Source organism: Megascapheus bottae, chromosome 21, assembly GCF_031878675.1.
Source record: "Megascapheus bottae isolate mThoBot1 chromosome 21, mThoBot2.hap1, whole genome shotgun sequence".
Lineage (NCBI taxonomy): Eukaryota > Metazoa > Chordata > Mammalia > Rodentia > Geomyidae > Megascapheus > Megascapheus bottae.
The window spans coordinates 27,705,523-27,729,842 of record NC_143529.1 but is presented as its reverse complement, the minus strand read 5'-3'; the positions used below and the strand labels follow the sequence as shown (position 1 = coordinate 27,729,842).

Sequence of the window (24,320 nt, the reverse complement as noted above, 5' to 3'; positions counted from 1 at the left end):
GATATTCTGATTCTTCTTCATTTGATTGGGTTGTCTGAGCTTCTCTGGGCAGGTGAATGGTCCTCAGTCTGAGGTAGAATGAGACGATTTCCTGTCTGCCTCTTTCTAAAGTGAATTGCCTTTGAGAGTTGCAGTTCTTTGGCTAACCAGGGAGACCTTCCCAGAGGCTGCAGCAAAGGGCACCAGGCTAGACCAAGGGGGAATTGGAGTTATTTTGGCTAGCTCAGACTGCCGGGTACCAATGCGGCCGCATGTTCTCTTAAAGCAGGTAACGACACCTGATGTGGAGAAGAAAATTGAGGAATACAAACGAGAGAACCCTGGCATGTTCAGCTGGGAAATCCGAGACAAATTACTCAAGGACGCAGTCTGTGATCGCAACACGGTGCCTTCAGGTATTAGACCCACTTAAGGACTCACTGACCAACAGTCACTCACTAGTCGGCAGCCGGTCATCCACACCACAATTTCCATAAGGATCAATCCTGACTATTGGGCAGCCATGCTCCCAAGGCCCTGAAATATTTATAAACCAGACGTTCTTGGCATTTTAGGGAACTGGGGGGGGGTGCGGATGGCGTGTCCCTGGGGTACAGGGTTAAGAGACCTCCATTGACATCTCTCCAAAGAAGATTTCTATCCACAGGCAGGGAAGGGGACCTGAGGCAGAGGCCAAGCATTTATTAATATTGATGTTCCTTTTTAAAGAGAAACAAATGTTTTGGTAACCCCCATCCAGAAGAGATGGAGCCTTACCAATCAAGATTCCCCTTCTGTTACAAGAGAGCTTAGGCGATGCCCCCCCCCCTCCCTTATTCCCTGGGAATCTGTCTCAGGGACCGTCCAACCCATCCCCCTCCCCCAGAAAAGAGAAAGATCAGCAGTAGAGCCAGAGTAAGGGAGCATTGGGGAGTTTGTTTTTAATTAAAAGGAAACTCCCTTTTTGCCTTTGCAAGAACGATATATTTCAGGGCATGGATTTGTTTACCAGACTGGAATCTGGAAAAAATAAATGAGGGAGAGTGCATTTCTTTTGATTTTTTACAATAGGAAACGATTCTGCACTTGAAATTTAAACCCTTTATAGCCTAAAAAAAAGTTGGTTTGCAGGGGAGCAAGTCCTTTGTGGGACCTCACTGGATGCAACCTCGAATCTTGGGGGCTCAACTGCTTCAGGTGGGGAGGTGGCAGCGGGAGCATGCAGGGTGAGCTGGCAGAATCTCTGTGGCTGGAAACTTAGCAAATGACTGAAGAAGTGAAACAATCGCTTCTCAAGAGGAGAGGGACAAAGATGACATTTTTCCACTCAGAATCGAGGTTGGAGGAGCTGCTCAAGCTTTGCCATTTCATACCTAGAGGCCTATAAACGGACTGGAGTTGTGAGTGAAAGGAGCAGCCACTGTGCGGCAGAGGAGACAGCACCCAGCCGAGCTAGCCAGTGCAGGACTGAGGGTCGCCTCTGGCTGGGGCTTTCAGGGAGATGGTTCTTGAGCAGCCTGCTGTGTCTCAACTGCCTGTGGGCCCTTCCTCCTCTCATCTGCAGTGAGTTCCATCAGCCGCATCTTGAGGAGTAAATTTGGGAAAGGAGAAGAGGAAGAGGTTGACCTGGAGAGGAAGGAGGCTGAAGAAAGCGAGAAAAAGACGAAACACAGCATCGATGGTATCCTGAGTGAGAGAGGTAAGTGGTGGCACCGTGGCTGTTACTCCTGACTATGGCTAGTTCCTATTCTCTGACAACCCATCCCTCATCCCCAGCTATTACTGTAAGGACCTTCAGAGCAACTTCCTATCAAACTGAAATCTGTCCTGTTCTAAGTTTGAAATTTTTTTTTTGTAGTATTAGAGATGGAATCTGGGGTCTCATGTATACTAGGCAAGTGTTCTACCATGGAGTCAACGTGTTCCTTTGTTATTATTATTATTGTTGTTATTATTATTACTATACATCAACTTTAGTCTACTCAAGTGTAGACTTGTGAATGAATTTGTCTGTATGTGGTGGTGGTGGTGTCTTGGAGCTGAGTGGAAATATAGACTAGGACTCTCTAACTGGGGTATGACAAAGGATACTTAAGCCTCCAGTGTTTACCGAGAGAGAGAGAGAGAGAGAGAGAGAGAGAGAGAGAGAGAGAGAGAGAGAGAGAGAGAGAGAGAGAGAGGGGGGAGAGGGGAGAGGTTTGATGGATTTCTAAATCCATCTAATCTCTTCTGTGTTGTACATATATATATATATACACATATATATGTTGACTGTTTTGTCATTTGTTTTTGAGTACTGATGGCATTTAACCTGAAGGTGTCTGAACCCAAGACTGAGGGATCAGTGTTCCTGGGTGCTTAGTACTGTTATCCTCTGTCTCCCCAGGGGTACAGACCTCCCACTCCATATTGGCTGTGGCCTGTCAGCACCGAGAAAAAATTCTTTCCCCACCCCCAAGGGAACAAGAATTGCAGGCTGCTGCTTTCTCATTATTACCTGCTAGGCGCTGTTCTGAAACTTCAAAGTTAGGTGCAGGGGGAGGTGAGGGAAGAGGAGGGAGGGGAGAGAGTAGAGAGAGCTCTCAGCTCAATGCCCTGTGAGATAGATCTGGAAAGAATCATTTTGCCAAGAGCAGGATACTGTTTAGGGGATTTTCAGCCCTGCCGAGAGCTGCATTTCTTCAACTTAAAAAATATCAGCAGTGACTGGATTGGTTCCCTGCTCACATCTGTAGGGGGTCCTGACTTGGACCCCTTTGGGCTGATTTGATCTTGGAGAGCTAGGTAGCTTTCCAAACAGGTGTAGAAAACTCAAAAGGAGTAGTAGGATCCTTACTCTGACTAGGGTGACATCCTGGGTGAGGACAGTCATTTCTTTTACCTTTATTGTATAACCCTGAATATACAACCTTGTACAGCAGCTTCTTTCCAAACCACTGTAAAAATCGGTGTGCAAGAAATACTTAGTTTTACAGACAAACAGCCTGCTCTGGGATTCTTATCTGTTCAGGAAAGATGCCTCAAACCCAAAGCAGGGTGAACGGCGTGATAAAGTGTGCTGTCCTGTCCCTCCCTTTAGAGCATGGCCTTAATGTAAGTCTCTCTTTTAGAGAGAGTGTTTTTCTGGCCTGCGTTCTGAGAACACACTTTAGTTTTTATTTCTAGCCCAGTAGGGATGTGCTAGGGTGGGAGGAAGGTAAGGAGTTGAGTAGTTAGACAACCTCAAACCTAAAGAGCTTTTAAAGCGATGGCTTAGAGGGCTCAGAGTTGTTGGAGAGGCCTTTAGTCCTCAGCTTTGCTAACTTGTTGCTGGAAGCCACAGTCTGGCAGATCTGGCCTGTCTCTCAGTGTCCTCTCAGTACACGCAACCGAGGCCCAGGAGACAAAACGCCCCAAATGAGCTGGTCAAACATTTGTACAACTTTTCCAGCTTTTACAAAGAAAGCCTTCTCTACACAATCTACACTTGGAGATGAACTTGAGAGACAAAGCCTGGAGAGTCCATTGAAACTCACACTTTAGCTTGGCCCAGACAAAGCTCCAGCTCGGAGCAGCTTGATGTGAACAAAGGAAGGCAACCTTTTTATAATTCAAGGAGAAAAGAAGAGAAAACAGCCCCACAAAGGACCCAGAATAGACATTATGGGCTTGCAATGAGGGATGAATTATTCAATGAGCCCAATAGCCGCTGCGCCAGGAAGTTTTATGGACTCTCCAGTGTGGAAAAAGTGGTCATTTCACCTACAAAATGTTTCTAGTCTTTTTGGGCCGTCTAGCTGTGCTTGCTGCCATTCAAGGGGGAATTGTGACCATTTTAAAAATCAGAGTATTCTCCCCAGTGGGGCCTGAGCAGTTGACAACACACACACACACACACACACACACACACACACACACACACACACACACACACACAAACACACCTCAGCTGCTGACGCTTAATTTAATTTGGAGTTGTTCGGTGCCTCCAGCTCCTTTTCGGGACGAACCCGGGAAGGCAAGAAGAACCCAGAGAAAAAAATATATAGGGTGAAATGTACCAAAATGCAGTTTGTAATCTGGAAACCTCAAAAAAATCCACTCTCTTGTTGGGCATCCAAAGTTTCGTGCCCCCGCCCCCCCATGATTGTACAATAGAACCGACGTTGAGAAAGAACATGGACAGAAAAGGAGGGAAAAGTGGATCTAGGAGGAACTTGGGGTGTCAGCCCACTGCGATGGGCTCTTGCTGGGTGCTGTAGCCTGGTGGATCTGGCGGGCACTGCTGAAATGGGGCTTTCCGGGGAAACAACTTTGGCACAGCAGACACTGGGACGCAGGATTAAAAAGGCACCCGAAAATGGTCAGAACCACTCGCCTTTATTTCTCTTTAGATCCCCCAACTTTCCGTCCCCCCCTTTTTTTCTTGATCGTTCCTAAAGCAGCGCGTCCAGCGGACCTGCTGCTCCGGACGCCCCGGCGCTCGCCACCACGCCGAGCCCGTCCTTTTAGCCTCCTCGCCCCCTCTGAAACCCGAGGGCGCGTAGAACCCCGCTCCCTCACCCACTCCTGAGCTTACTGAGGTCTGGAGCCAGCGCGGCCCGAGGAGCAAAGCCTCGGCCCAGGCACCCGGGGCTGTGGGCACGGCCCGTGCTGAGACCACTCAATGGGCGCCTCTGTTCCTCCCCCGGCGCGGCTGAGTGGGCCCGCGGGCGCCGCCACAATGGGCTGGGCCCGCGCTCTGGTGCCCTGCGCCAAAGTGCCGCGCCGCCCGCCCCCTCCCCTACGCCAGGGCCCGCTGGCTCGAAGCTTAGCTCGCCGGGCTGCAGCCGGCTCAATTGCCTCCTTTATGTCCTTCTCGCTTTCATCTAGACACAGCCCGCCTCCCCCTTCTTCTTTCTCTCTCTCTCTCCCTCTCTTTTTTTTTTCCTCCCTTGCCTGAGGCTCACATTAGTGAAATTTCTGCAACCTCCCCCCATTTTTTCCCCTTATTTTAAAGAAAGCTCTTAACACAAAAGCAGTGACTAATCAATAGAAACAGCTCCTTCATCACCACCACCACCCCACCTCCTCCTCCTCCTCCTCGGGTCTCTCCCCCCTCCCACAACTTCTTGCAGCAACGTGACGCTTTTCCTGTTTATGAGTTTTGGGAAACATTTTTGCTTTGTGTCGTAATGGAATTAAGAGGACAGATGAGGAACTGTAAATGGACACGCGACTGCAAGACTCTCCCTTAAATATTTAGATGCAACCTTACAATTACTGACTTGTTGCAGCGGCTTTGAAGTGTCAGTTGGGGAGCGCGAGGGGAAAAGAGGCCAGATTGCCAAATTGATGTTTTGATTGGGGCTGGAGACACACTTTCACAAGAGTTTCCCCCTCTCCAAATCACAAGCGAGCGTGGGAGGTTTGCAACAATTTCAAAGATTAAGCTAGGAGCCGGCAAGCCTGGGTTGGTTGGTTGGTTGGTTGGTTGGGGGGAAGAGGGGGTGGCGTTGTATTCTCTACAGATCTCTCCACTCCGATTTGCCATTTAAAGGCAAGAGGATTTTTTTTGCTTCTTTAATATAAGAGAGCAAAAGTGACCAACATTTTGCTTGAGTTCCTATTTTGTCTGTGAGCTCTCCTAAAATGAACCAGGGCAAATGATTTCAGACTTCTAAATACATAGGATCCAGTTCAAACCACAGAAATAGTTTTCTTTTTAAAGTCCTGGAATTCTTCTTTTCCATGGGACGGATGAAAAGCGACCTTTTACACGAAGAGTGGGCTGTAAAGGGGAGAAAGGTCCGCTTGCTTTTTTTGCAAGTTTGCAGGGAAGGGAACTTTGGGATGAGTTTGGGGCGGGTGAGAGACAAGAGGATGAACTTTCCCACAGATTAAAATAATGGGGTAGGGGAATAAAATAATGGAACAAAAAGTTTGTGGTCATAACCTGGATTGACTGTCCACCCTCAAGTTCATTTGTCAGCATCCGGGATTTGACCCTCACACAGCTGATACACTTAATAAGGAAACATCACCCTTTTCAAAAAATAATCATCGGCATTAGAAGGATTTTAATTTCATTAGAATACCGTGCTGTGGTTTTTCCCTCGATGTAGCAGCGATCATTGTAACAGCAGAGTTGATTTCTTTTTCCCACTTGTTTGTTTGACTTGGTTAAGTGTTGTATGCTTAGTTCACTTGTTGGTTGAGTTGTATGCTTAGTTTCTAGCCTTATTGAAAACATGCAGATTTTCTAATTAATGCCTGACATTGTATGTTTATTTGGGGGGGTTGATGTGATTGTTGATAGCACGGAAATAGGAAGGTAAGGAGCTTCAATTGTGTAATAATTATTGAAGAGTCAGAGTCTCCAGGGCTCAGAATTAAAACCCTCCTGGGCAGTGAGGCAGAACCACCTAATGTGCCTGGGTTCAGGCGAGTGGAATATACAGAAATCAGTCACGTGAATGGGAAATGGGAGCTGGTCAGCAAACCCGAGGCTTCCAACGTTTATGAATATTTTGAGGACAGCACAGAAAGCCTTTCTAATGATAAGACTCAGGGTTCAAGGAGTACATAAGTAAATAAATGACCAGTGACATTTCAAGGTGTGATCATCCAGTGAACGAGATTTTGATGGGATCTGGGATGGAGAAAGTGTTAGTTCGGTGGGACTCTGACAGGTAACTTATTTATGCGGGCAAATAAAGATTAAGGAACCATTAAGAATGTACATATATAACTACCGAGACACTAAAAGGCAATTAAGCAGTCAGTTTAATGTCTTATCTCACTGGGCTGCTCTAGGGTTGTTTTACAACTAGGAATTAAAATCTGAAAGGGAAGTTTTCAGTGGCTCTGGCCAAATATTGATTAAGTGGCTGTTTGTTGATGCCATTGTTATGCATTAAAAGGCTGAGAGCTGGGGCCTCAGTGACCGTCTTCTATTGTGGGAGATATTTGGCTGCAGAGATCAAAGTCTATCCCTTCAATTTATCTGTTCTGGAAAACTCCTTTTCCTCTGAAATTCTGAGGAAGTATTGATCAACCTCTCTTTACCAAGTAAAAAGTGAATCCAGTTACATGTACATAGCTTATAGAAAAGACCCATGGGGTGTTTTTCATTATCCCAGGGTGATTCCTTGCTTAGAACGGATGCTAAGATGCTGATTTTATCATCAAATTGACCTTTTCTTTTTAGTGGAAGGAATGAAGGCATAGGAGCTATAATCTGTCTCGTACTACTTTTAAATATGAGAATTTTGCTAACGTTGCACTTCAAGCTATCATGATAGAGGGAAAAGATGTCACATTTGAAAAAAATGTAGAATGAGGTGTGGAATAAGTACACAGGATTTTTTTTACATATATTTCTATTATTTTTGTGTTTATAGTTGGTTACATGATTTTATTATGCATTTTTAAAGATATGTATTTGTGTGTGACACTGTGTACATCATTGAAGTTTATTTACAAACTGGCCACTAAGAATTAAGCTGGTATAAAAGTATATCCAGTCACACAAACTAAAGGCTTATTTGTCCTATGAATTTCACAGTCCAGAAGCATTAGAATTTGAGGTAAAAGTAGAGTTTCTACTCTATACTTTGCTGTTGAATGCTAGAAAAAATACCGGAATTATCTTATGATGTTTTCTGGCTATTGATTTTAAGTGAACTATTAGACTTCTGTTTAAGTACTCAATATATTTGCACTGCTCTTTTATTGTAGGAGCACAAAATCTTCAAGAGCACTGTGCTTACTGTGCAAATTCCAATATATCACTCTGAGGCTCTATGACTCATGCCATCTTCAAGCGGTGAATATTTATTCTCCATGGATATTTCAGCACATAAATAATTATGCAGAGAATTTTTAAATTTTGATTTTTTTATTACTTTCTTGCTCACTCTATTTTTGTATTATTTAAAAAATGGCAGTACTAGAGTTTGAATAAAGGGCCCTGCACTTGCTAGACAGACGCTCTGCTGCTCTGCTGAGCCTCCAGCCCTTCTTACTTATGCTTGAGCAAGATACAGCTGTACAGAGCAGGGTCATTAGTGAATGCTCTGAAATGTTTTCTATTCTAATTAAGTACGAATTTCTTCGTGTTCAAGTGCTCTCACATATGAACTGTTTGGTACCAGTTATTGCAATAAAAGATGAATAACTGAAATAGACTAAAGTGGAAGTTAAAGTCAGTTCAGATCTGTTATGATCCCCTATCCTGGGGGAGCAATGGCATCAGAGTTCTTCACTGCATATTTCATATGCACACGCATACTTTATATACATATGAAGTTAAAGGGACTTTTCCCATCAGGCAATGTTAGGCTGTGTGTTTAACACCTTGCCAGGGAGACAACAGATCCCAGCTCTCTGTTGGATCTCATTTCCCTACCTAAGCAAGAATGCTGACAGAACTGGCTGCATTTAGCTGAGGAGCTGTGGTCCTGAACGGTGCAAAGAAAGCAAAAAAGGCTTTGCCACTGTCCTGGAAGATGACCACAGAGGAAAGGATAGAATTGCCCTGTGGCCGTCCCTTGCCCTGTTGTGAATTATTTTTTGACCCTTTACGTCAGTTTTCAGCAGAACACACACATTTAGCTTTCAGTTGAACTCCCCTGCAGAGTGGGGTAGAGTGCAGGACACTGAGAGCCTGTAGTGTTGGGAGTTTGGATTGGAATTAGGATATTTGTCCCCTAAGAAAGCTTCATTTCAAATGAAATAAGGAGAATGAATTTCCTTTTTACTTCTTACTTTTTACTTCCTACGCACAATTATCAAAATGCCTGTGAACATTATAAAACACCTGTTTAATTGGAATGATTAAGAAAGTTGTTCTCAGAAGGCGATAGGAAAATCACAGAATATATTTGTGGAAAACAGTTGAATAGGTTTTAATGAATTCTTACTTTCTATGTCTCATTTTCTTTCCTGACTAAAAATGACAAAAAGATTAAGAGGTCATTTTCTAATATGGAAATGACCATTTCTCTTTAAAAATGCAGTTTTAATAAAGAGCATCAGTGTAAAATTTAGAATTTGGCTTGATTTTTTCCCCCCTTCAGGATTAAAAAAAAAAAAGGAAAATCTTAGGAAAGTATTTCACTGTACACTTTGTGCATTTGTTTGTAGCATTTTAACAATTGCTGAAGGATTTTTAATAAAACAAAATAGAAGAAAATACCTGTTCTCCGAGGCAGAGTAACTTGACCAGTCTTCTGAACTTTCATGTTTCCATATTGCTGTGAGAGACCAGAACTCATGACAACCAAACAAGTTATATATTTGTATTCTAAGCCCATTCATCCATTTTTTGATTAAATTTCTTATGTACTTTTTACTGGCCAGTTTAACTCTATTTCTAGTAGACTTTCAATATCAACTTTTGGTTCAAGAGGTTAATTCTTCTTCACTCATCCTGTACATAATCCAATAGATTCTTCTGTTAAAAGCTGATCAAAATGCTTTGTGACAAAGAAGGGAGACTTCTTGGCTAAATAACACAGGTTTGCCGCAGTGAAAAATCCACTGAATTTTCAGGATTTAGAGGATCATATTGAAAATTCAAATAGTATAGTTTTGTAGAAGCATAAATGTAGCTTCAAAAATGTTTATTATCAGTAAGCCTATTTCTGGAATTAAGTGAAGAATTAAACAGTTGTAGATCATTACACAGACACAATAAGTAAGCTAGAGTACTAGGGAAGAGAAGAAAGTTAACTGCTGTGCAATTTTTATTGCAGCACAGAATTGGTTTAGTTTATTGTATACTTCATAACAATTACTTAAATGGTTACAAATGCGCTTTAACAGAAAGTCTGCATATTTCTATTTTGCTAGCTTTTTATAGATACACAGATGTGGCAAAGTATAAGTATGTCTTTTTTTAAAAGAATTTATTAATGTTGATTTTTACATCATATTTTAAATGATAAGTTTAACAAACAAGTGTTCAAGGAGGGAATCTCTATTTACAATCACTGGGACTTAGTATTTAGAACTTAATCAAAATTAGGCTAAGGTTTTGTATGTCATAGAAACATATTAATTTAAGAAATAAAACATTATCTATAGAGTCATAGGTTTAAGTATGTCTTTTATCTACTTTTTTTAAAGCAAATTCTAATCTAGGCAGAAGGTCAGTCTTCAAACATATATTTTATTTGTTTGTTTATTTGTTGTGGTGCTAGGCTTTGAACCCACAGCCTCACACATGCTATGTATTCTTCCAGTAAGCTATACTCCTAAGCCTCAGTCATACATGTTTAAAATCAATATTTATTGTCACAATTAAGAAAATTTTGGCCAAAGTGTGTTCAAATGTGTTGGTGTCTCTCAGTTATCCTGGTTGAGCTTAAGTTGAACTGAAGAGAATTATTTAGTCCAATTAATTTTTCTTATAAGAAAAGAAATAGGTTTCATTGTTTGGAATCACTTCCTGGTTGATATCCTGGCTAAAGGTCACTATAGCAATGTATTTTTTTTGTCCTGTCTGATTTGAACACACCTCAAAGTACTTTTTCATATGTTTTTTCTTTTTTTTTTTTTTTTGGTCTTATAAACACAGTACTCAAGTGGCCTGTGTTTGTGTTGCCAATGTTGCTCTAAAATTGAGGTGAATTACAGTTCAGGTGTTGACTGGATAGCTGTAAGTTGGGGAGCATTATAGCAACTTTCCAGTCTTCTGTGGGAAGAAAATGAGAAGGTACATGTTATATACAAATTATATGGACCTGTATAAAACTCAGAGTCTTGGGGGAAAATAGCTCTGAACGTGGGGAAACTGACTAGCCTACAAACTAGCAGATGGGCTCTGCCCAAGGGCAGAAAAAAGTTTAATTCAGGGCTTACCAACAACAATAAAGACTGAGCGCGCGCGCGCGCGCGCGCGCGCGCGCGCGCACACACACACACACACACACACACACACACTCCATGTGCACCATGCTAAAAGAATTGACTTTATAAGCAACTATTTAAAGTAAAAGGCTTTCTTGATTTAATACGTATGAAAATTAATTTAATTCTAAAAGCACTAATGTTGATGTCAAAGGATATTTCTTAATTACTTTTCTTCCCAGCCCATCAAGATGACATTTTTCTTTCTTAGGTCAACTTTGCTTTTGCAAAACTCCTTCAAAACAAGTTTTATTTTGTTTTTTATTTGTGTGTTTTTTTTCTTGGATTAAAGTTGAACAAACCAGTTGCTTTCTGAAGACAAGTCTTGTATATATTATATATGTTGCTACTTAATTTTGTAGAGTGGCATTTTTCCCATTTTTCTATTTGTCCTTCTTCAGCCTGTTCTCAGATGCCTCTGCCTTTTTCTTTCTTTGTACGTGATTCTTTTAAATTCTTTTGTGTTTCAGGGAACTTTCTAGAGTAGTGTTCTTTTTAATTGGAGGAGAATTTTCAGTGACTTTTCTATCTGATTTCCATCCATTCAGTCAGTCCCTCTTCTTCCCCTTCCAAAGGTAGGTGACTCCTTTGCTACTGGGGGTGCAGTGTGAGTGTGAAAGGAACATATCTGGGAGATGGAGAGCTCCCCACAACCTCCACCCTTGAGTCTTTCCCCTACCAGATTGACTCGCCAGGACAGCCTGCACGGAAGGTTGTTTTCTTATCCCTGCATGCACTGCTCTGACCTGTGTCGGAAATAGGTCAGGCTGGGCCATAGCCAGTTTATGCAGCTGTTGTGGCTTAGGCGTCACAGCAGGCAGCCTGAGCTCCTCAGCCGCCTGGGGCTCCAGTGAACTGGTAAAGCCTTGCTGGACAGTGTGGGACCTTCTTTTTTCTAGATAGTCAAGCCTCCCCTCCTCTCCCCACCCCCAGCCCCAACCCAAGGCTTTCAGATGATAGGAGACTTTTGGATTGTGGGATACCACTTTCAGCTCCAATAAGAAGGAAGCACTTTCAGTCCAAAGATTATATTTTGTCCACACAAACAGTCAAGTGAAAAGTGTTCCTTGTCAGTTTTATTTTTTCAAGCCATCATATCCATTTTTGAGTGGAAATCACAATGGTTTTGTACAAAATTCAAAAGCAATACACACAGCGGCAGGATTCCAGACCACTTGGTTTCAATTGTTACCACTCTTTCTGGAGAATCTACATAAAAATGTAATATCATCTTTTTTTCCCCCTGTGTTTATCACTCTCTCCCTTCTCCCATTAAAGGAAAAAATAGTTTCAGGGATTTGAGGTGTATAGGTTTTCAGTTCAACCCTTTGCACACAGACATTCTTTCCAGCTGGGTACAAGTGATAGGGATTGCAGTTCGAAGCCAACTCTGGCAGAGAAGTCTGTGAGACTTTTATCTCCAACTAGCCAGAGCAAAGCTCGAAGTGGAACTGTGATTTAAATAGTAAAATACCAGCCTTGACCAAACAAACCAAAAAAACACACATACACACACACACACACACACACACACACACTCACACACACACAGAGTACCTCCTATCAGCTACAGAAATGCTAGCTTACAGTGCTTGGCAGTTCATTTCTTCATTTTGTTCTAAACTTTAGATTGTATCTCAGCCAATATTCTTCATCAGGGTCTCACGTTCCCCCATCAGCCTTGTTTATATAGCTGCATAGTATTCCACTCATTGGCAACTCATGATTTACTCCATGTTGACAGTGTTTCCAGATTCACAACACCATTTGGCACATAAGTTTATTTATAAAATAAGGGAAGGGCATCTGTAATTCTGATAGCTTTGGTGGAAACTGGGTTCTGCCCTGAGAACAAATGGTGAAGGAATAGAAAAGCAAGGAGCAGGGGCATGTCTGCCTATGGGCATTTGTGGTAGAAAAACAAGACACTTCTCCTTTACCATTACACGTAAGTAGGCGTTTTGAAATTATCACTCAGGGTGGTTCCATGAGCAGTGACTGCCTTCTGGAAATGTCTCGAGTGATCTATGTTTCTCCAAATGGAACATTTTCTAAATACAAGGATGACTTTTTTTGTTTCCTCCTCTACTTCTTGGTTTCTTTTTTGATTCTCTTTTGGTAACTGTTTATTTAATTTCATTCCCATCAAAATTGGTTCTTTTTATTAAGATTTCTTGCTTACTTTTCTTTTTGTACAGGGAAACTCTGGATAGTTTTAAAATAATTTAGAAGCTACTAATTATGACTGTTGAGCTACAAAAGAGAAATTATCTTTCCAAATCACCAAATTAGGTTTGACCTACTCTTGCATTTCTAATTGTTTAAAAGTACTAGGGCCCTTCTTTCCCTCCCTCCCTCCCTCCCTCCGTCCCCTCCCCTCCGTCTCTTCCTTCCTTCCTTCCTTCCTTCCTTCCTTCCTTCCTTCCTTCCTTCTTTCCTTCCTCCCTCCCTCCCTCCCTCCCTCCCTCCCTCCCTCCCTCCCTCCCTCCTTCCTTCCTTCCTTCCTTCCTTCCTTCCTTCCTTCCTTCCTTCCTTCCTTCCTTCTTCTCTCTCTTTCTTTCTCTCTCTCTTTCTTTTTCTTTCTTTCTTTCTTTCTCTCTCTCTTTCTTTCTTCTCTCTCTTTTCCCCTCCCTCCTTCCCTTTCTTTTTATGATGGTGTTATGATTTGAACTCAGGACCTTGCATTTTTTGCTTGGCTTTTTTGCTCAGTGCTGATGCTCTACCACTTGAGTCATACCTTCACTTCTGGCCTTTTGCTGATTGATTAGGGATAAGGATTTCAGGGATTTGTCTGCCTTATCGGTTTTGAACCATGATCTTCAGATCTCTGCTTTCTAAGTAGCTACGATGACTGGCTACTCATAGGCATAAACCACTCGTGCCTGGCTCTAGGAGTTTCTTGAGTTTGGTAATGGTTGATTTTTAATGCTTATGATTTTTTGGGGGAGTTTGTATTCACTCCCTGCTATACACAAAAGACTTTTTATGTTTTCCCACATACCTCCCTTCCCTCAGATCATTTCAGCCTATTTTCCCTTAAATCTAATGCTTGGGCATTCGGTTGTTGAGACTGTTGAATACCTGGCTTATTCAAGCTGTCTGAAACTAGCCAGAAAGAACTGGGCTCCAACTGTTTGAGAAAAACACCCCTCCCACCAGCCAAGAGAGCCAGAGATGTGACTGCCCATAGTTATTATAAGTCAAATGTTTCAAGCCATCTCTTCTTAGGAATGTGCCACCCAGGGATAGGAGAAATTAATTTATTTGTGAATACATATCTATTTATAAATATATATTAGAAAAGAACCTTAATTTGGCTTGAGAAAAGTAACAAAAACAAATATTCTTCCTCCTTTCTTGGCAGTTATTGTCCATACCCCAGGATGCCCAGCACACAATCTTCCAGGTGTGAGGGAGGACAGTCCATTTTCTTCATGCTAGAAGAAACACTTAGCTCAGGTACCCGGGACTCCCTTCTCATTTCCCCACCATCTTGTTTAGGGAAATCTCAAGAAAGAGCTCAGAGAAGTGCTATAAACAGCCCTGCTGTTAAAAGCATCTGCAAAGGAGCTGAGAAGAATCAAAAGCAGCTCTCTCCCCTGCCCACCGCCCCCCCCACCCAGCTTGGTGCATAATTTGGATTGAATCAGGCCAATAATTTGTGGCATCTGATTACTACCTGTAAAAGTATCCAGCTCTACACATAGGAAGAAGGGTCTAGGGAGGGGTTAATCACAACAAGGAACACTTTGGTTTGTTGTTAAGTTGTCTTGATGTTGTTCAGGACAGAAATTTATACCATACAAAATAAGTTGTTTCCAGGTCTGCTCTGGCAAAGCAACCAAACTCTACATTCGCCACACATTCTCATATGGCTTCTACGCACACAGGTAAAGAAATGGAAGGAAATAGAAACCAGAGTCGTTCTCTTAGGGGACAGGCTACATGTTAGCAAGCAGGTGTTTGTTAGGAAAGGTAGCCCTTCGTGTAAACTTTGAGTTGTGTGTGTGTGTGTTTGCATGTGTCTGTGGGTGAGTTCTTTTGAAGATGGCATCAGGAATACCCTGTATGCTAATCAAGCACACTATTACAGAGCTACATCTGAAGCCCAAACTTGCAGATCCTTTAACATAGAAAGCACATTTGTAAATTCATCTGGGAGTTAGAAGGGATGGTTTCATTTTGCACTTCAGTTCCCCTCATGGAAGGAATCTCAGAGTCTGGAGTTGTTGGGTTCTATGTTGTAAAGTTCAGAAACTTCTAACATCCTCTCAGACAATGTCTTAAGGAAACCTGGGAATCTATTTCAGGAAATGCAACACGTTTCTCCTCTCAGTGCCTCTGGTGGACTAGCAATCCACCGGGGGCCACTATCCAGTGTGGATGCTTTCCAGGTGTTGGAGGGCACATGTGTGGCATGTGTAATGCACAGCACACGTTTATCAGAGGGTAGTAGAAAAGCAACTTCTATAATTTCTTCCTAGAAACCAACGTCTGTTTGTGGTCAGTGGTCTTTCCAATCTCTGAATACTTGCTGAGTATTTGTCTGGAAGAAGGCAAATAGAAGGCTTAGTATGTAGCATCAGGTCAGAAAAGGGAGGCATAAGGGCACAGTGGCTCCAGTGGCTCCAGGGATTGCCTGGATGTTGAGGATGTTGCTGTTCAGATGGGGGCAGGCCCTGAATAGAAGGCCAGATGGAAACCCGAGGCCTGATTATTTGGGATCTACTTTCTGGGCTTTAGCTTCACCATGTGGATGGCATGAGCTGAGTTCTATTGGGCATTCCTCAACAGAAAGCCAGTGGGGTCCTTGGGATGTAAGAAGCTCCACGGAGCTTCATTGTGGGTCAGGGCAGGGGCTCCTTGCCTGCTCACATATGCCTTAGGTTTTCTGCTTCTCTCAGGAAAATCAAGACTAAGCTGCAGCACCCGCCTTCTATTCCTAATGAGGCCCCGGCATATACCTCGGTCAGATAAGGAGAAACATTTCTTTATTATGAAATTCAGTGACACCCATAGAACCAAATTTTGTCTGAATCTTTGTGGGCTAACTTTCCTCATTTTATTGAATTACTATAATTTAATGGTACTAAGTTTAAGCTAACAATTTTTCCCCCTGAAATGAATTCTGTTTATTTTTAAAAAAATAATTAAAAAAAACCCAAGTTAAATTCATTAGAAAAAGACAATGACTACCTTCCACATTGAAATTTCTGGTACTTGGGAAATCCTTTTGGAAAAATGAGGAGAAATAAAAAGAACTATTCCTCCAGACTATTCTTCCTGGGAGAGGACGTCTTTCAGACAATTTAACCTCTTCTCAGGCATGTTTGCAAAGCTCGTTGCTTACTGCTTCTCCTCCTGAAAGATCTTGGAAATGCTTCCTCTTTCCTTTGCATTATCTTCTCCTCACGTAAACAACCCTGCCCAACTTGCTCACTTATATGTCCACCCAGCTTTCTCTCCTCAAACAGAAGCTCAGCTGGTTCTAATTCTTCCCTTTGGAAGAACTTCTGGGAGCTGATAATTATTCCTGTTACATCTTAGGTTATCATGGAGGAAAGCTTTTGATTTGAACAAGGATAACACTTTGTGTTCTCCTCACTTCATAGTCTTAACAGCTCTGGTCTGCACAGTGAACAAACAGGACTGCTTCTGCCAGTAGTGGGTTCCTTGTTGCTGAGCCAGACCTGTAAAGCTATGGTGGCTACTGAGCCATCTAGGAGGAAGCCCGACAAGGTGAAGCCAAGGGCATCTTCCACTCCAGTGGATTTCCCCCACTTCTTCAGTACCAGAGCAGGGCTTGAATCCTGTAGATTCCTTGGCAAAATTTAGAATAGACAAAGCGGAAGGTCTTGATGGCTCAGAGCCATAGTCCTGGATCTTTGGGAGATTCATGTTTCTCCCAGCTCTGATCTGAGTTCTCACAATACCAATGCTCCAATACATTTGTCGGAAGTCTGAAGAAATGCACCATCCCTGGACCCTGTGTCCCAGGGTATCTGTAGCTAGCTGGGAGTGCTTCTTGCCAGGAAGGGTCAGAAGCTCAAATCCCCAGATCCTCACGATCTCCTAGGCTTTGCTACCTACCACGCACATCTTAGACTTTCAAGTACACTAGCTAGCTCTTCATTTCTTGTGCCTTATCTTATTTACTGAGGGAGCCCAAATCTGGATCAGGCATAACCTCACCCTCGGGGTCTTTAATCTCCATAGCATCTTTGGTCCTTGTAGGGAGCCCCTTAAAGAGATTGTGGTTCGAGTCCTCACAGGAAAATGAGCCATGTCCACTCACTGTATCAGGGCAAGAGTGCAAAGCCCTTTATTGGCAGAGCCTTGGTTTCTTTAAGCTGGCAAGGCGGCATTAGGCAAAATTCAAATAATTCTAGTAGGTCTCCCAAAATATTTCTGTGGTTAGCATGTTCCCCCTCTCTGATCCTCATTCTCATCTCTTTCGGAACATGTGATTGCTAGGAAAGGTGCAAGGTGCAGCCCCACAGCTCCAGCAAAACCGGCTCTCTGCTCTGAGCAGCTCCAGGCAGCTGTACAAGGAAACCGTGGAGCCTCTTGGTCGCTGAGCAGTCAGGACAAGGCTAGAGAAGGCCCCAGGACACTGAATGCTTTAGATGAGTGACTCCTGCATTGTCTTGTCTCTAGATGCTGGAAGAAAGTTCTAGATACAGGAACTCCTGGAAAGTCCAGAGGTGGTTGCACATTTCTGCCCCATCTATACAGGGATCGTTGCTCCTTGAGAGTCAAAGCTCCTAGAAGAGGATGTGAAGGCTTAAGGGTGTTGTTTAGAGCTTAATCCCACTTGGTTGCCTACTTTTCTGAAAGCAGAGGAGTTGGACTATCTTAAGCAGGATGGTAGCAATGCTGATCTAGACATTCCTAAAACTGGCCGTGGGGGGGGCAGGGAGGGGGAGAGAGAGAGAGAGAGAGAGAGAGAGAGAGAGAGAGAGAGAGAGAGAGAGAGAGAGAGAGAGAGAGAGAGAGAGAGAGAGAGAGAATCCAATTATGGCACATTTGATTAGTTAATTCCATATCTCAAACCAAGCAACTCAAACAGGTCCCACATTTAGTAGTTGCTAGACACTGAGTTTGTGAAAACAGTTTCTCATTTTTTTTCTTTCTTTCCTTCCTTCCCTCCCTCCCATCCACCCTTGTGGTTGTTTTTTTTTTTACTTTGCTTATTTGCTTTTGAGTTGAAAAACACATATACAAACACAAATCAAAAAACAACTCACATGTGACTCAATTACAAGTTTCCACGCAAAACAATTTTGTAGAAAATTTGTCAAGATTAAATAAGAGATTATTCGAATCCCCTTCTTTTCTTCTTCTTCTTCTTCTTCTTCTTCTTCTTCTTCTTCTTCTTCTTCTTCTTCTTCTTCTTCTTCTTCTTCTTCTTGTAGAAGTAGTTTAGAAATGTGGAAAGAATGTAAGAAATAATTTTGTTAGGCAGAAAACAATTTCAGGCCAAAATGTCATAGCCTATCAAGAGAAGACTTTGTTAGGATTTTATTAAATTTTCGTTTAATTAAGATTTTTAAAATTTTATATTTGTGGAGGAAAATTATTTCAGATGTCAATATCTACAGTGGATGGATTTTTAAAGAATATGTCTGACAAGAGAGAATAATCCACTCAAATATTTTAATCTTTAGTTGCCACAACTGAATGATAAAATTAGTAATATAAAATGAATGTATTTGAAAATTTTCATTTTTTTCTTTGAGTTTTTTGTTTGTATATAAAATACCTAAAGTAATATTTACATTCATCTTTTTGATAAATCCTGTATCTACAACTCAAATTTTGTTGAAATAGTCTTCTGTTAGGCAGCAGGAATATGTGTAAGCAAATACTGCTAAGAAATATTTACTAATCTTTTGAAATTGAGGCTGAGCACTATAAAATGAGGGCATTAGGAAGAAAAACTATATCCCTCTACATGCAGAATCACAAGCACTACTATTTACCATATGAAAGAGTTTATTTCTATTTTTCTTAGTGATTAGCCTGCACTCAGATCAAATATATTGCAATTTTGAACTTTGAATTGCAAATTAAAATTTTTATTTGATAAGAGAGAATGGCAGTTCTTGACCTTTAGATTAAAGAAGAAATCTGATCCTAGCTACTTTTAGCCAACATTTGATTTTTTTTTTTCTCCCGAGTAACTCCATACAAATCAAAACAATCCAAATTATCCACTCCCTTTTCCTGGTCCATAGGCAAAGCTCTGACTTAAAAATGCTACACAGGTTGGGTTCCAACAGGTTGTAAGAAGCTAAATTGGTGAGCATTACGGCATAAATTTATTTATTATAGTTTGAATGGCAAGATAACCATATAACTTTTAAGACGGCAGGCATTTATCATGGCTTGCCAAGTTAGCGGTGGTGAGCTCTACTCAAACTGAGTATTTGATTTCCTCGTTTTCTTTTTTTCCATGTTTTCTTAGGGAAGTTCTAGCTGGGATTCGAAGAAGCCTTGTTATTCTGTGTAACTATATAAAAACATTAAAACATTTGAGGGAATGCAAAAATACATATGCTTTGGGTTAAAATATTGAGACATCTTGGATATTTTGGTAACATTTCCACCCTGAGAGAAGCAAATACAGACTTAAATTTTTTCCCTTTATATAAGAAGTTGCATTTGTTGATTAAAGTAATTTGAACACTGAGAAAGCTCTACAGCTAATGTGGGACATTTAGTACTTTGCTCTGCCCTACGAAAAGAGGTATTTTTCATTTATCAGTGAAATGTTAAGGTGGTTCTTTTTCCTTTTTTGTAATTGTTCAAAGTCATTGTAAAGTTAAGGTCAATATAAATTTATTCACATTAAGGAAATCAGAACCTGTAAGCTCTCGAGTCTCACTTTATGAGAGAAATAGATGCTTCTCTGAATTTATTAATTTTAATCATGTTTAACCACTTTGTTATCACATTTTGGATATTTGAGATAAAAAATTTAGGATTTGGAGAAAATGAAATGCTGCTGTCTTCAGAGCAGAACTTGATGTGACTTACTTTAAGCACTGTCTAAATAGTAAGGGTTTTGTATGTTTTCTCACACAAATAGTTTGTGAAATATGCTTCTCAAATTAAAACTGAAAGATAGTTTTCCTTAGGTAACAAATAAATATTGAACTCTGAATTTACTTGCAAGCAGATTGCAATTTAGACTTGCTTTTTATTAGAATGGCAGAGATTTTCTAATGAAGAAAATGAGTTAGGGAGAAAAGTCTTTCAAAAAGAAATTACACTCCCTACTTTATTATTTTAAAGTTGGATTTTTATTCTCTTACAATCTCAAGAGCTGCAAAATTATGTAAAAACAACAATGCATTTATTTCTTTAAAGAAAAAAAACAAAATAATGGAGAAAAAGGAATTACCCAGGAATGGTTTTGTAAGTCCAAAACATCGGTCATTTCTGCTATACTTTGTGTGTCTGCAGATAGAATTGAATATTAATTTCATCAGACCTAGTCGATTAGAAGCCCTGATGGATCAAGAGCTTTTTTTTTCTTGGCATTCCTTCGTTTTTTTTTTCCTTTTTTTCCCTTCTTCTTCTGTTCTTTTGTTCACTTGACACACAGCTTTTCTGTGCTGGCTTTGAGAGAAACACTGACATGATCTCTCGAACAATCTGTTGAGGGAGAAATTGCTCCTCCAATCAGCAACCAGAGTTTTAATTAAATACTGTCCATCTTGCCTATCAAGTAGCTGAAGAAATAGCTCATGGTGTGAAGATACCAATGAACTTAGGTTCTGTGGTATTAATGGGGCAAAGAAAAAAAGAGCTTCCTCCCACATGCCAAAATCATGTGATTAGTATTATTTTTGAAGTTAAGAAGAATCATAGCAAAAGAGTTCTGTCTTGCGCTGCCAGACTCACTAACCTGCCCCAAAGGACTTGCAAGTTGGAGAAATTATTTTGTTTATAAATTCTGGTTACATAGATCCTGCCAGGCTGGCACTGGCATAGAAAGGAAAGGAAGGTGTAACTTTAAGCACACACTGATTTGTTCTGATTACATAACAAAAGTCTATTTCTTTATCATGTTATTATTCGGTTAATAAAAATTAGCTACAATAACAGCATCAACTTTAAAACCCCTCCAAGTGCAGGGGATTTTCTTTCACAATGAACATGAATACTGTTCAGAAATACAAACAGTCAAAGGATAACTTTAGGTCTGAAAGAGAAACCTGGCAAGGGTAATTGAATAAGCCTGGGTCCCCTCGACTGTGTCATGGTGAGGGTAGTCGTCATGTCATAATTAGGTTTATTGAGGTCCATTCCAACAATCTGCTTCTATTCTTCCTGCTTATTGTCTACAGCTAGGCAAATAGCCAAGGGACAAAAGGAATCAAGTGCTGACAAAACATGAAAGAGGAAAAAGATTTAGCTGCTTTTATCAAAGAAACTGAGAAGGACTTTGTGTAAATAAAATAAGTGACTGGCCATCCTGCATTTAGGCAATGCCGTTTTCATTAGAATTAATTCTTGACATATTGGAAGAGTTCCAAGGGAAGGATTTCTACTTCTGACAAGTTTAATTTGTAAATTAAAAACAGTTGGTTAAACATGAGCCTCCATCAAGAAAACTTAACCAAAGCCATACCCGGTAAAGGGCTAAGCAGGTGAAAAAGAGAATGACTTTGAAAACAAAGTCTTCCCCAAAATTATGCAAATGCTTATTACTTCATAGCAAATGTTACCCATTGAAGCCTATGGAACGATGTCTGCCCAGAGGTTTGTTTAGATCACATTTTCTTCCACTTTAAGCCTCTTTGCTTGACATAACACTTGCTCCATGCTTCAGGGATGGAGTTTTGTTGGAAGGAGCAGCAGCATTGCTGGAGAGGAGATATATATATATATATATATATATATATATATATGTGTGTGTATTTAAAGAAATGTGACTAATGTGATGTTTTTAAGTCTACAAAATTTTCACAATGAATCCTTCTAATTTTCTGTTTTCTTTCCTTCTTTCACCACTCTTTCCAAGAGTGCCTCTGATTCCTGGGTGAGGAATCTTTTTTCTATATAGGCGTCCTGAACCAAAATAATCACCAGATTCCCAGGTCAATGTTTAGTGGGACAGATGCAATACCCAGAGCTTTGTAGTTGTGACTCAGTGACATAGAGAGAGAAGACCTTCAGGCAGGAGTGAGCTTTACACAAGGCTTTCATTTAAGCCTCAGCAAGGCTTTTTACTGAAACAGCTACTTGGGAAGTTGAAACTATTTTCCTCTTGCCTTTTTTTTTTTAGTTTGCAGATTGAATCACTGAGTGAAGTCTTGTATGGAGCTCTGTATGAGATGCACGTTTGTTTGTTTATTTATTTCCCAAGTTGTCACTGAGAAGGTGAATAGAGAAGAGAATGCTGTCATGAATGATTTGTCCTTGGGGAATGTAAATTTTACTTGGATCTCAAATCCCACTCAGTTTTATTGGAAGTTACCTAGAAAGTAAGAAAGAGATGTATTGGGTAACTTCAAGGACTAGGATAGTTAGATTTTAAAACTTCTGATTGCTTGATTTTATCTAGGCATGCATTCCCTTGTTCTTTGTCCTAGAAAACAGTGTGTGTGTGTGTGTGTGTGTGTGTGTGTGTGTGTGTGTGTGTGTGTGTGTGTGTTGTCTCAACTCAAAAATCAAAGAATCTCGTAAGAAACATAAAGCCCAGGACTAAGAGAGTGGCCTAGTGGTAGAGTGTTTGCCTAGCATGCACATGTTCCTGGGTTCAATTCCTTGATGTCACATACACAGAAAAAGCTGGGAAAGTGCTGTGGCTCAAGTGGTACAACATTGGCCTTAAGAAAATCCAAGGACAGTGCCCAGGCCCTGAGTTTAAGCTCCAGGACTGGCAAAAAAAAAGAAAAGAAAAGAAAAAAAGAACATAAAGCCCAGCCAGGCACTGGTGGCTCTGGGGATCAGGATTCAAAGCCAGGCCAGGCAGCAAAGTCTATGAGACTTATCTTCCATTAACCACCAAAAAAACTCAAAGTGGAGCTATGGCTCAAAGTGGTAGAGTGCTAGTCTTGAGTACAAAGAGGCTCAGAGACAGCGCCTAGGTCCTGAGTTTGAGCCCTGACAGGCAAGAATAGAACAGAAAAGAAAGAAAAATAACAAGAAAAGCTCTAGACAAATGCTAGGTATGTATCATCTTTACCATCACCATCCCGATTACTGTGCTCTTTATGATATGACATCCTCCTTGCCACATGTGGGATGGAGCTTGTCAAGGCGACATGACTGTAATTTCCCACATAAACCCAGGAATATGTGTATCTTAGTCAGCTGGGTTTGCATTGTCTTGAAGTTTATTCCACTTGGAGATGTTGGTAAAGAAGCCACAGGACATCAAGCTGCCAAAAGTTAGTTTTATCTCAGATCTATCAACCCAGCTTTATGAAAGCTTTTAGGGTCAAGACTGACTTCTCTGAGTGTGACAGGGAAAGAAGGTCACTGTCCGTGCTGAGATGGGTTTTTCCCCTGCAGTGGATGTGGGGGTATTAGCTCCACTGTTCACAGGATGATTTTGATACTCTTTAGTGACTGTGCATACCTTAGAAGCTGAGGATAAACAGAAAGGATTATTCACTTACAATTGGCTGATTACTTTTGTCTTCATTGAAACAAGATTTGGTCACCGATTGATTTGCTTTGCTTTCATGCTTTCTCAGAGTACTGTTTAACAAGGATTAAGTGACTCTTCCCGTGGCCACATTGAAATATACAGAAATAATTCTGGACCTGGGACAGTTAGGACCTAGTTTTTCTGGGCTGAACATGGTTTTATTGCAAAGCGGCCTACTAGTGTGTAGCTAGTGGAAAATTGGTATGAGGGAACTTCTTTGGAGGGTCTGGATTGGGGCAAAATAAGTCTTTTGATTTCCACATTGTTCCGATGCCTGATGGCTCATGTCAGAAGACTGGAAGGCCCAGCAGGGCAGGAAGAAGTTTCTTGGAAGGAGTTGGAAATTTATGCAGATTGGCCGACTCGCTGACATTTATTTGCTGTTCTTTTCTCACTCTGTTTTGGCAACTCTGAACCAGATGGACAAGTCATGGAAAATAAGACCAGTGAGGGAAAGATGCCTTTGATTTCCCCAAAGATAAGGGAGACTCTTCTCTCTCTTTTGAACATAGCTCTGGCAGCCTTCTGGTGCACAAATTTAAAATTGGCAACTCACTTTTGGAGACTGATGGAAGCCTCTGAACAAGGACCTTTCTTGTATACTCTGCCTCATAAACTCTCTTTTCCAAGGCACTAGGGGAAGGATAAAGGTCTAGGCGACAGTCTGAATGTTGGGTCTATCAGAGGCCAAGCGTCTAGTCTGTATTTGAGCACCCAGGATGCTAGTCAGAGCTGCTGTGGCTAAATGGTAATTCGCCTGGACTGGATTCCTTTCTTAATCAACGAGGGCTCTGAAAGAGGG

At 41.2% G+C, this 24,320-nt stretch overlaps 1 protein-coding gene across 3 annotated transcripts in view; it reads left to right on the top strand.

Moving 5' to 3' along the window:
• Positions 1-24,320, top strand: part of Pax3 (paired box 3) — a 96,777-nt gene that overhangs the window by 2,620 nt on the left and 69,837 nt on the right. For 2 of the 3 annotated variants that reach the window (XM_090354398.1, XM_090354396.1), the window contains exons 3-4: positions 266-395; positions 1,544-1,678. In XM_090354398.1, coding sequence (XP_090210524.1) covers positions 266-395; positions 1,544-1,678 — 265 coding nt within the window. The remainder of the gene's footprint in view (positions 1-265; positions 396-1,543; positions 1,679-24,320) is intronic. The other variant, XM_090354397.1, reaches the window with a different exon arrangement.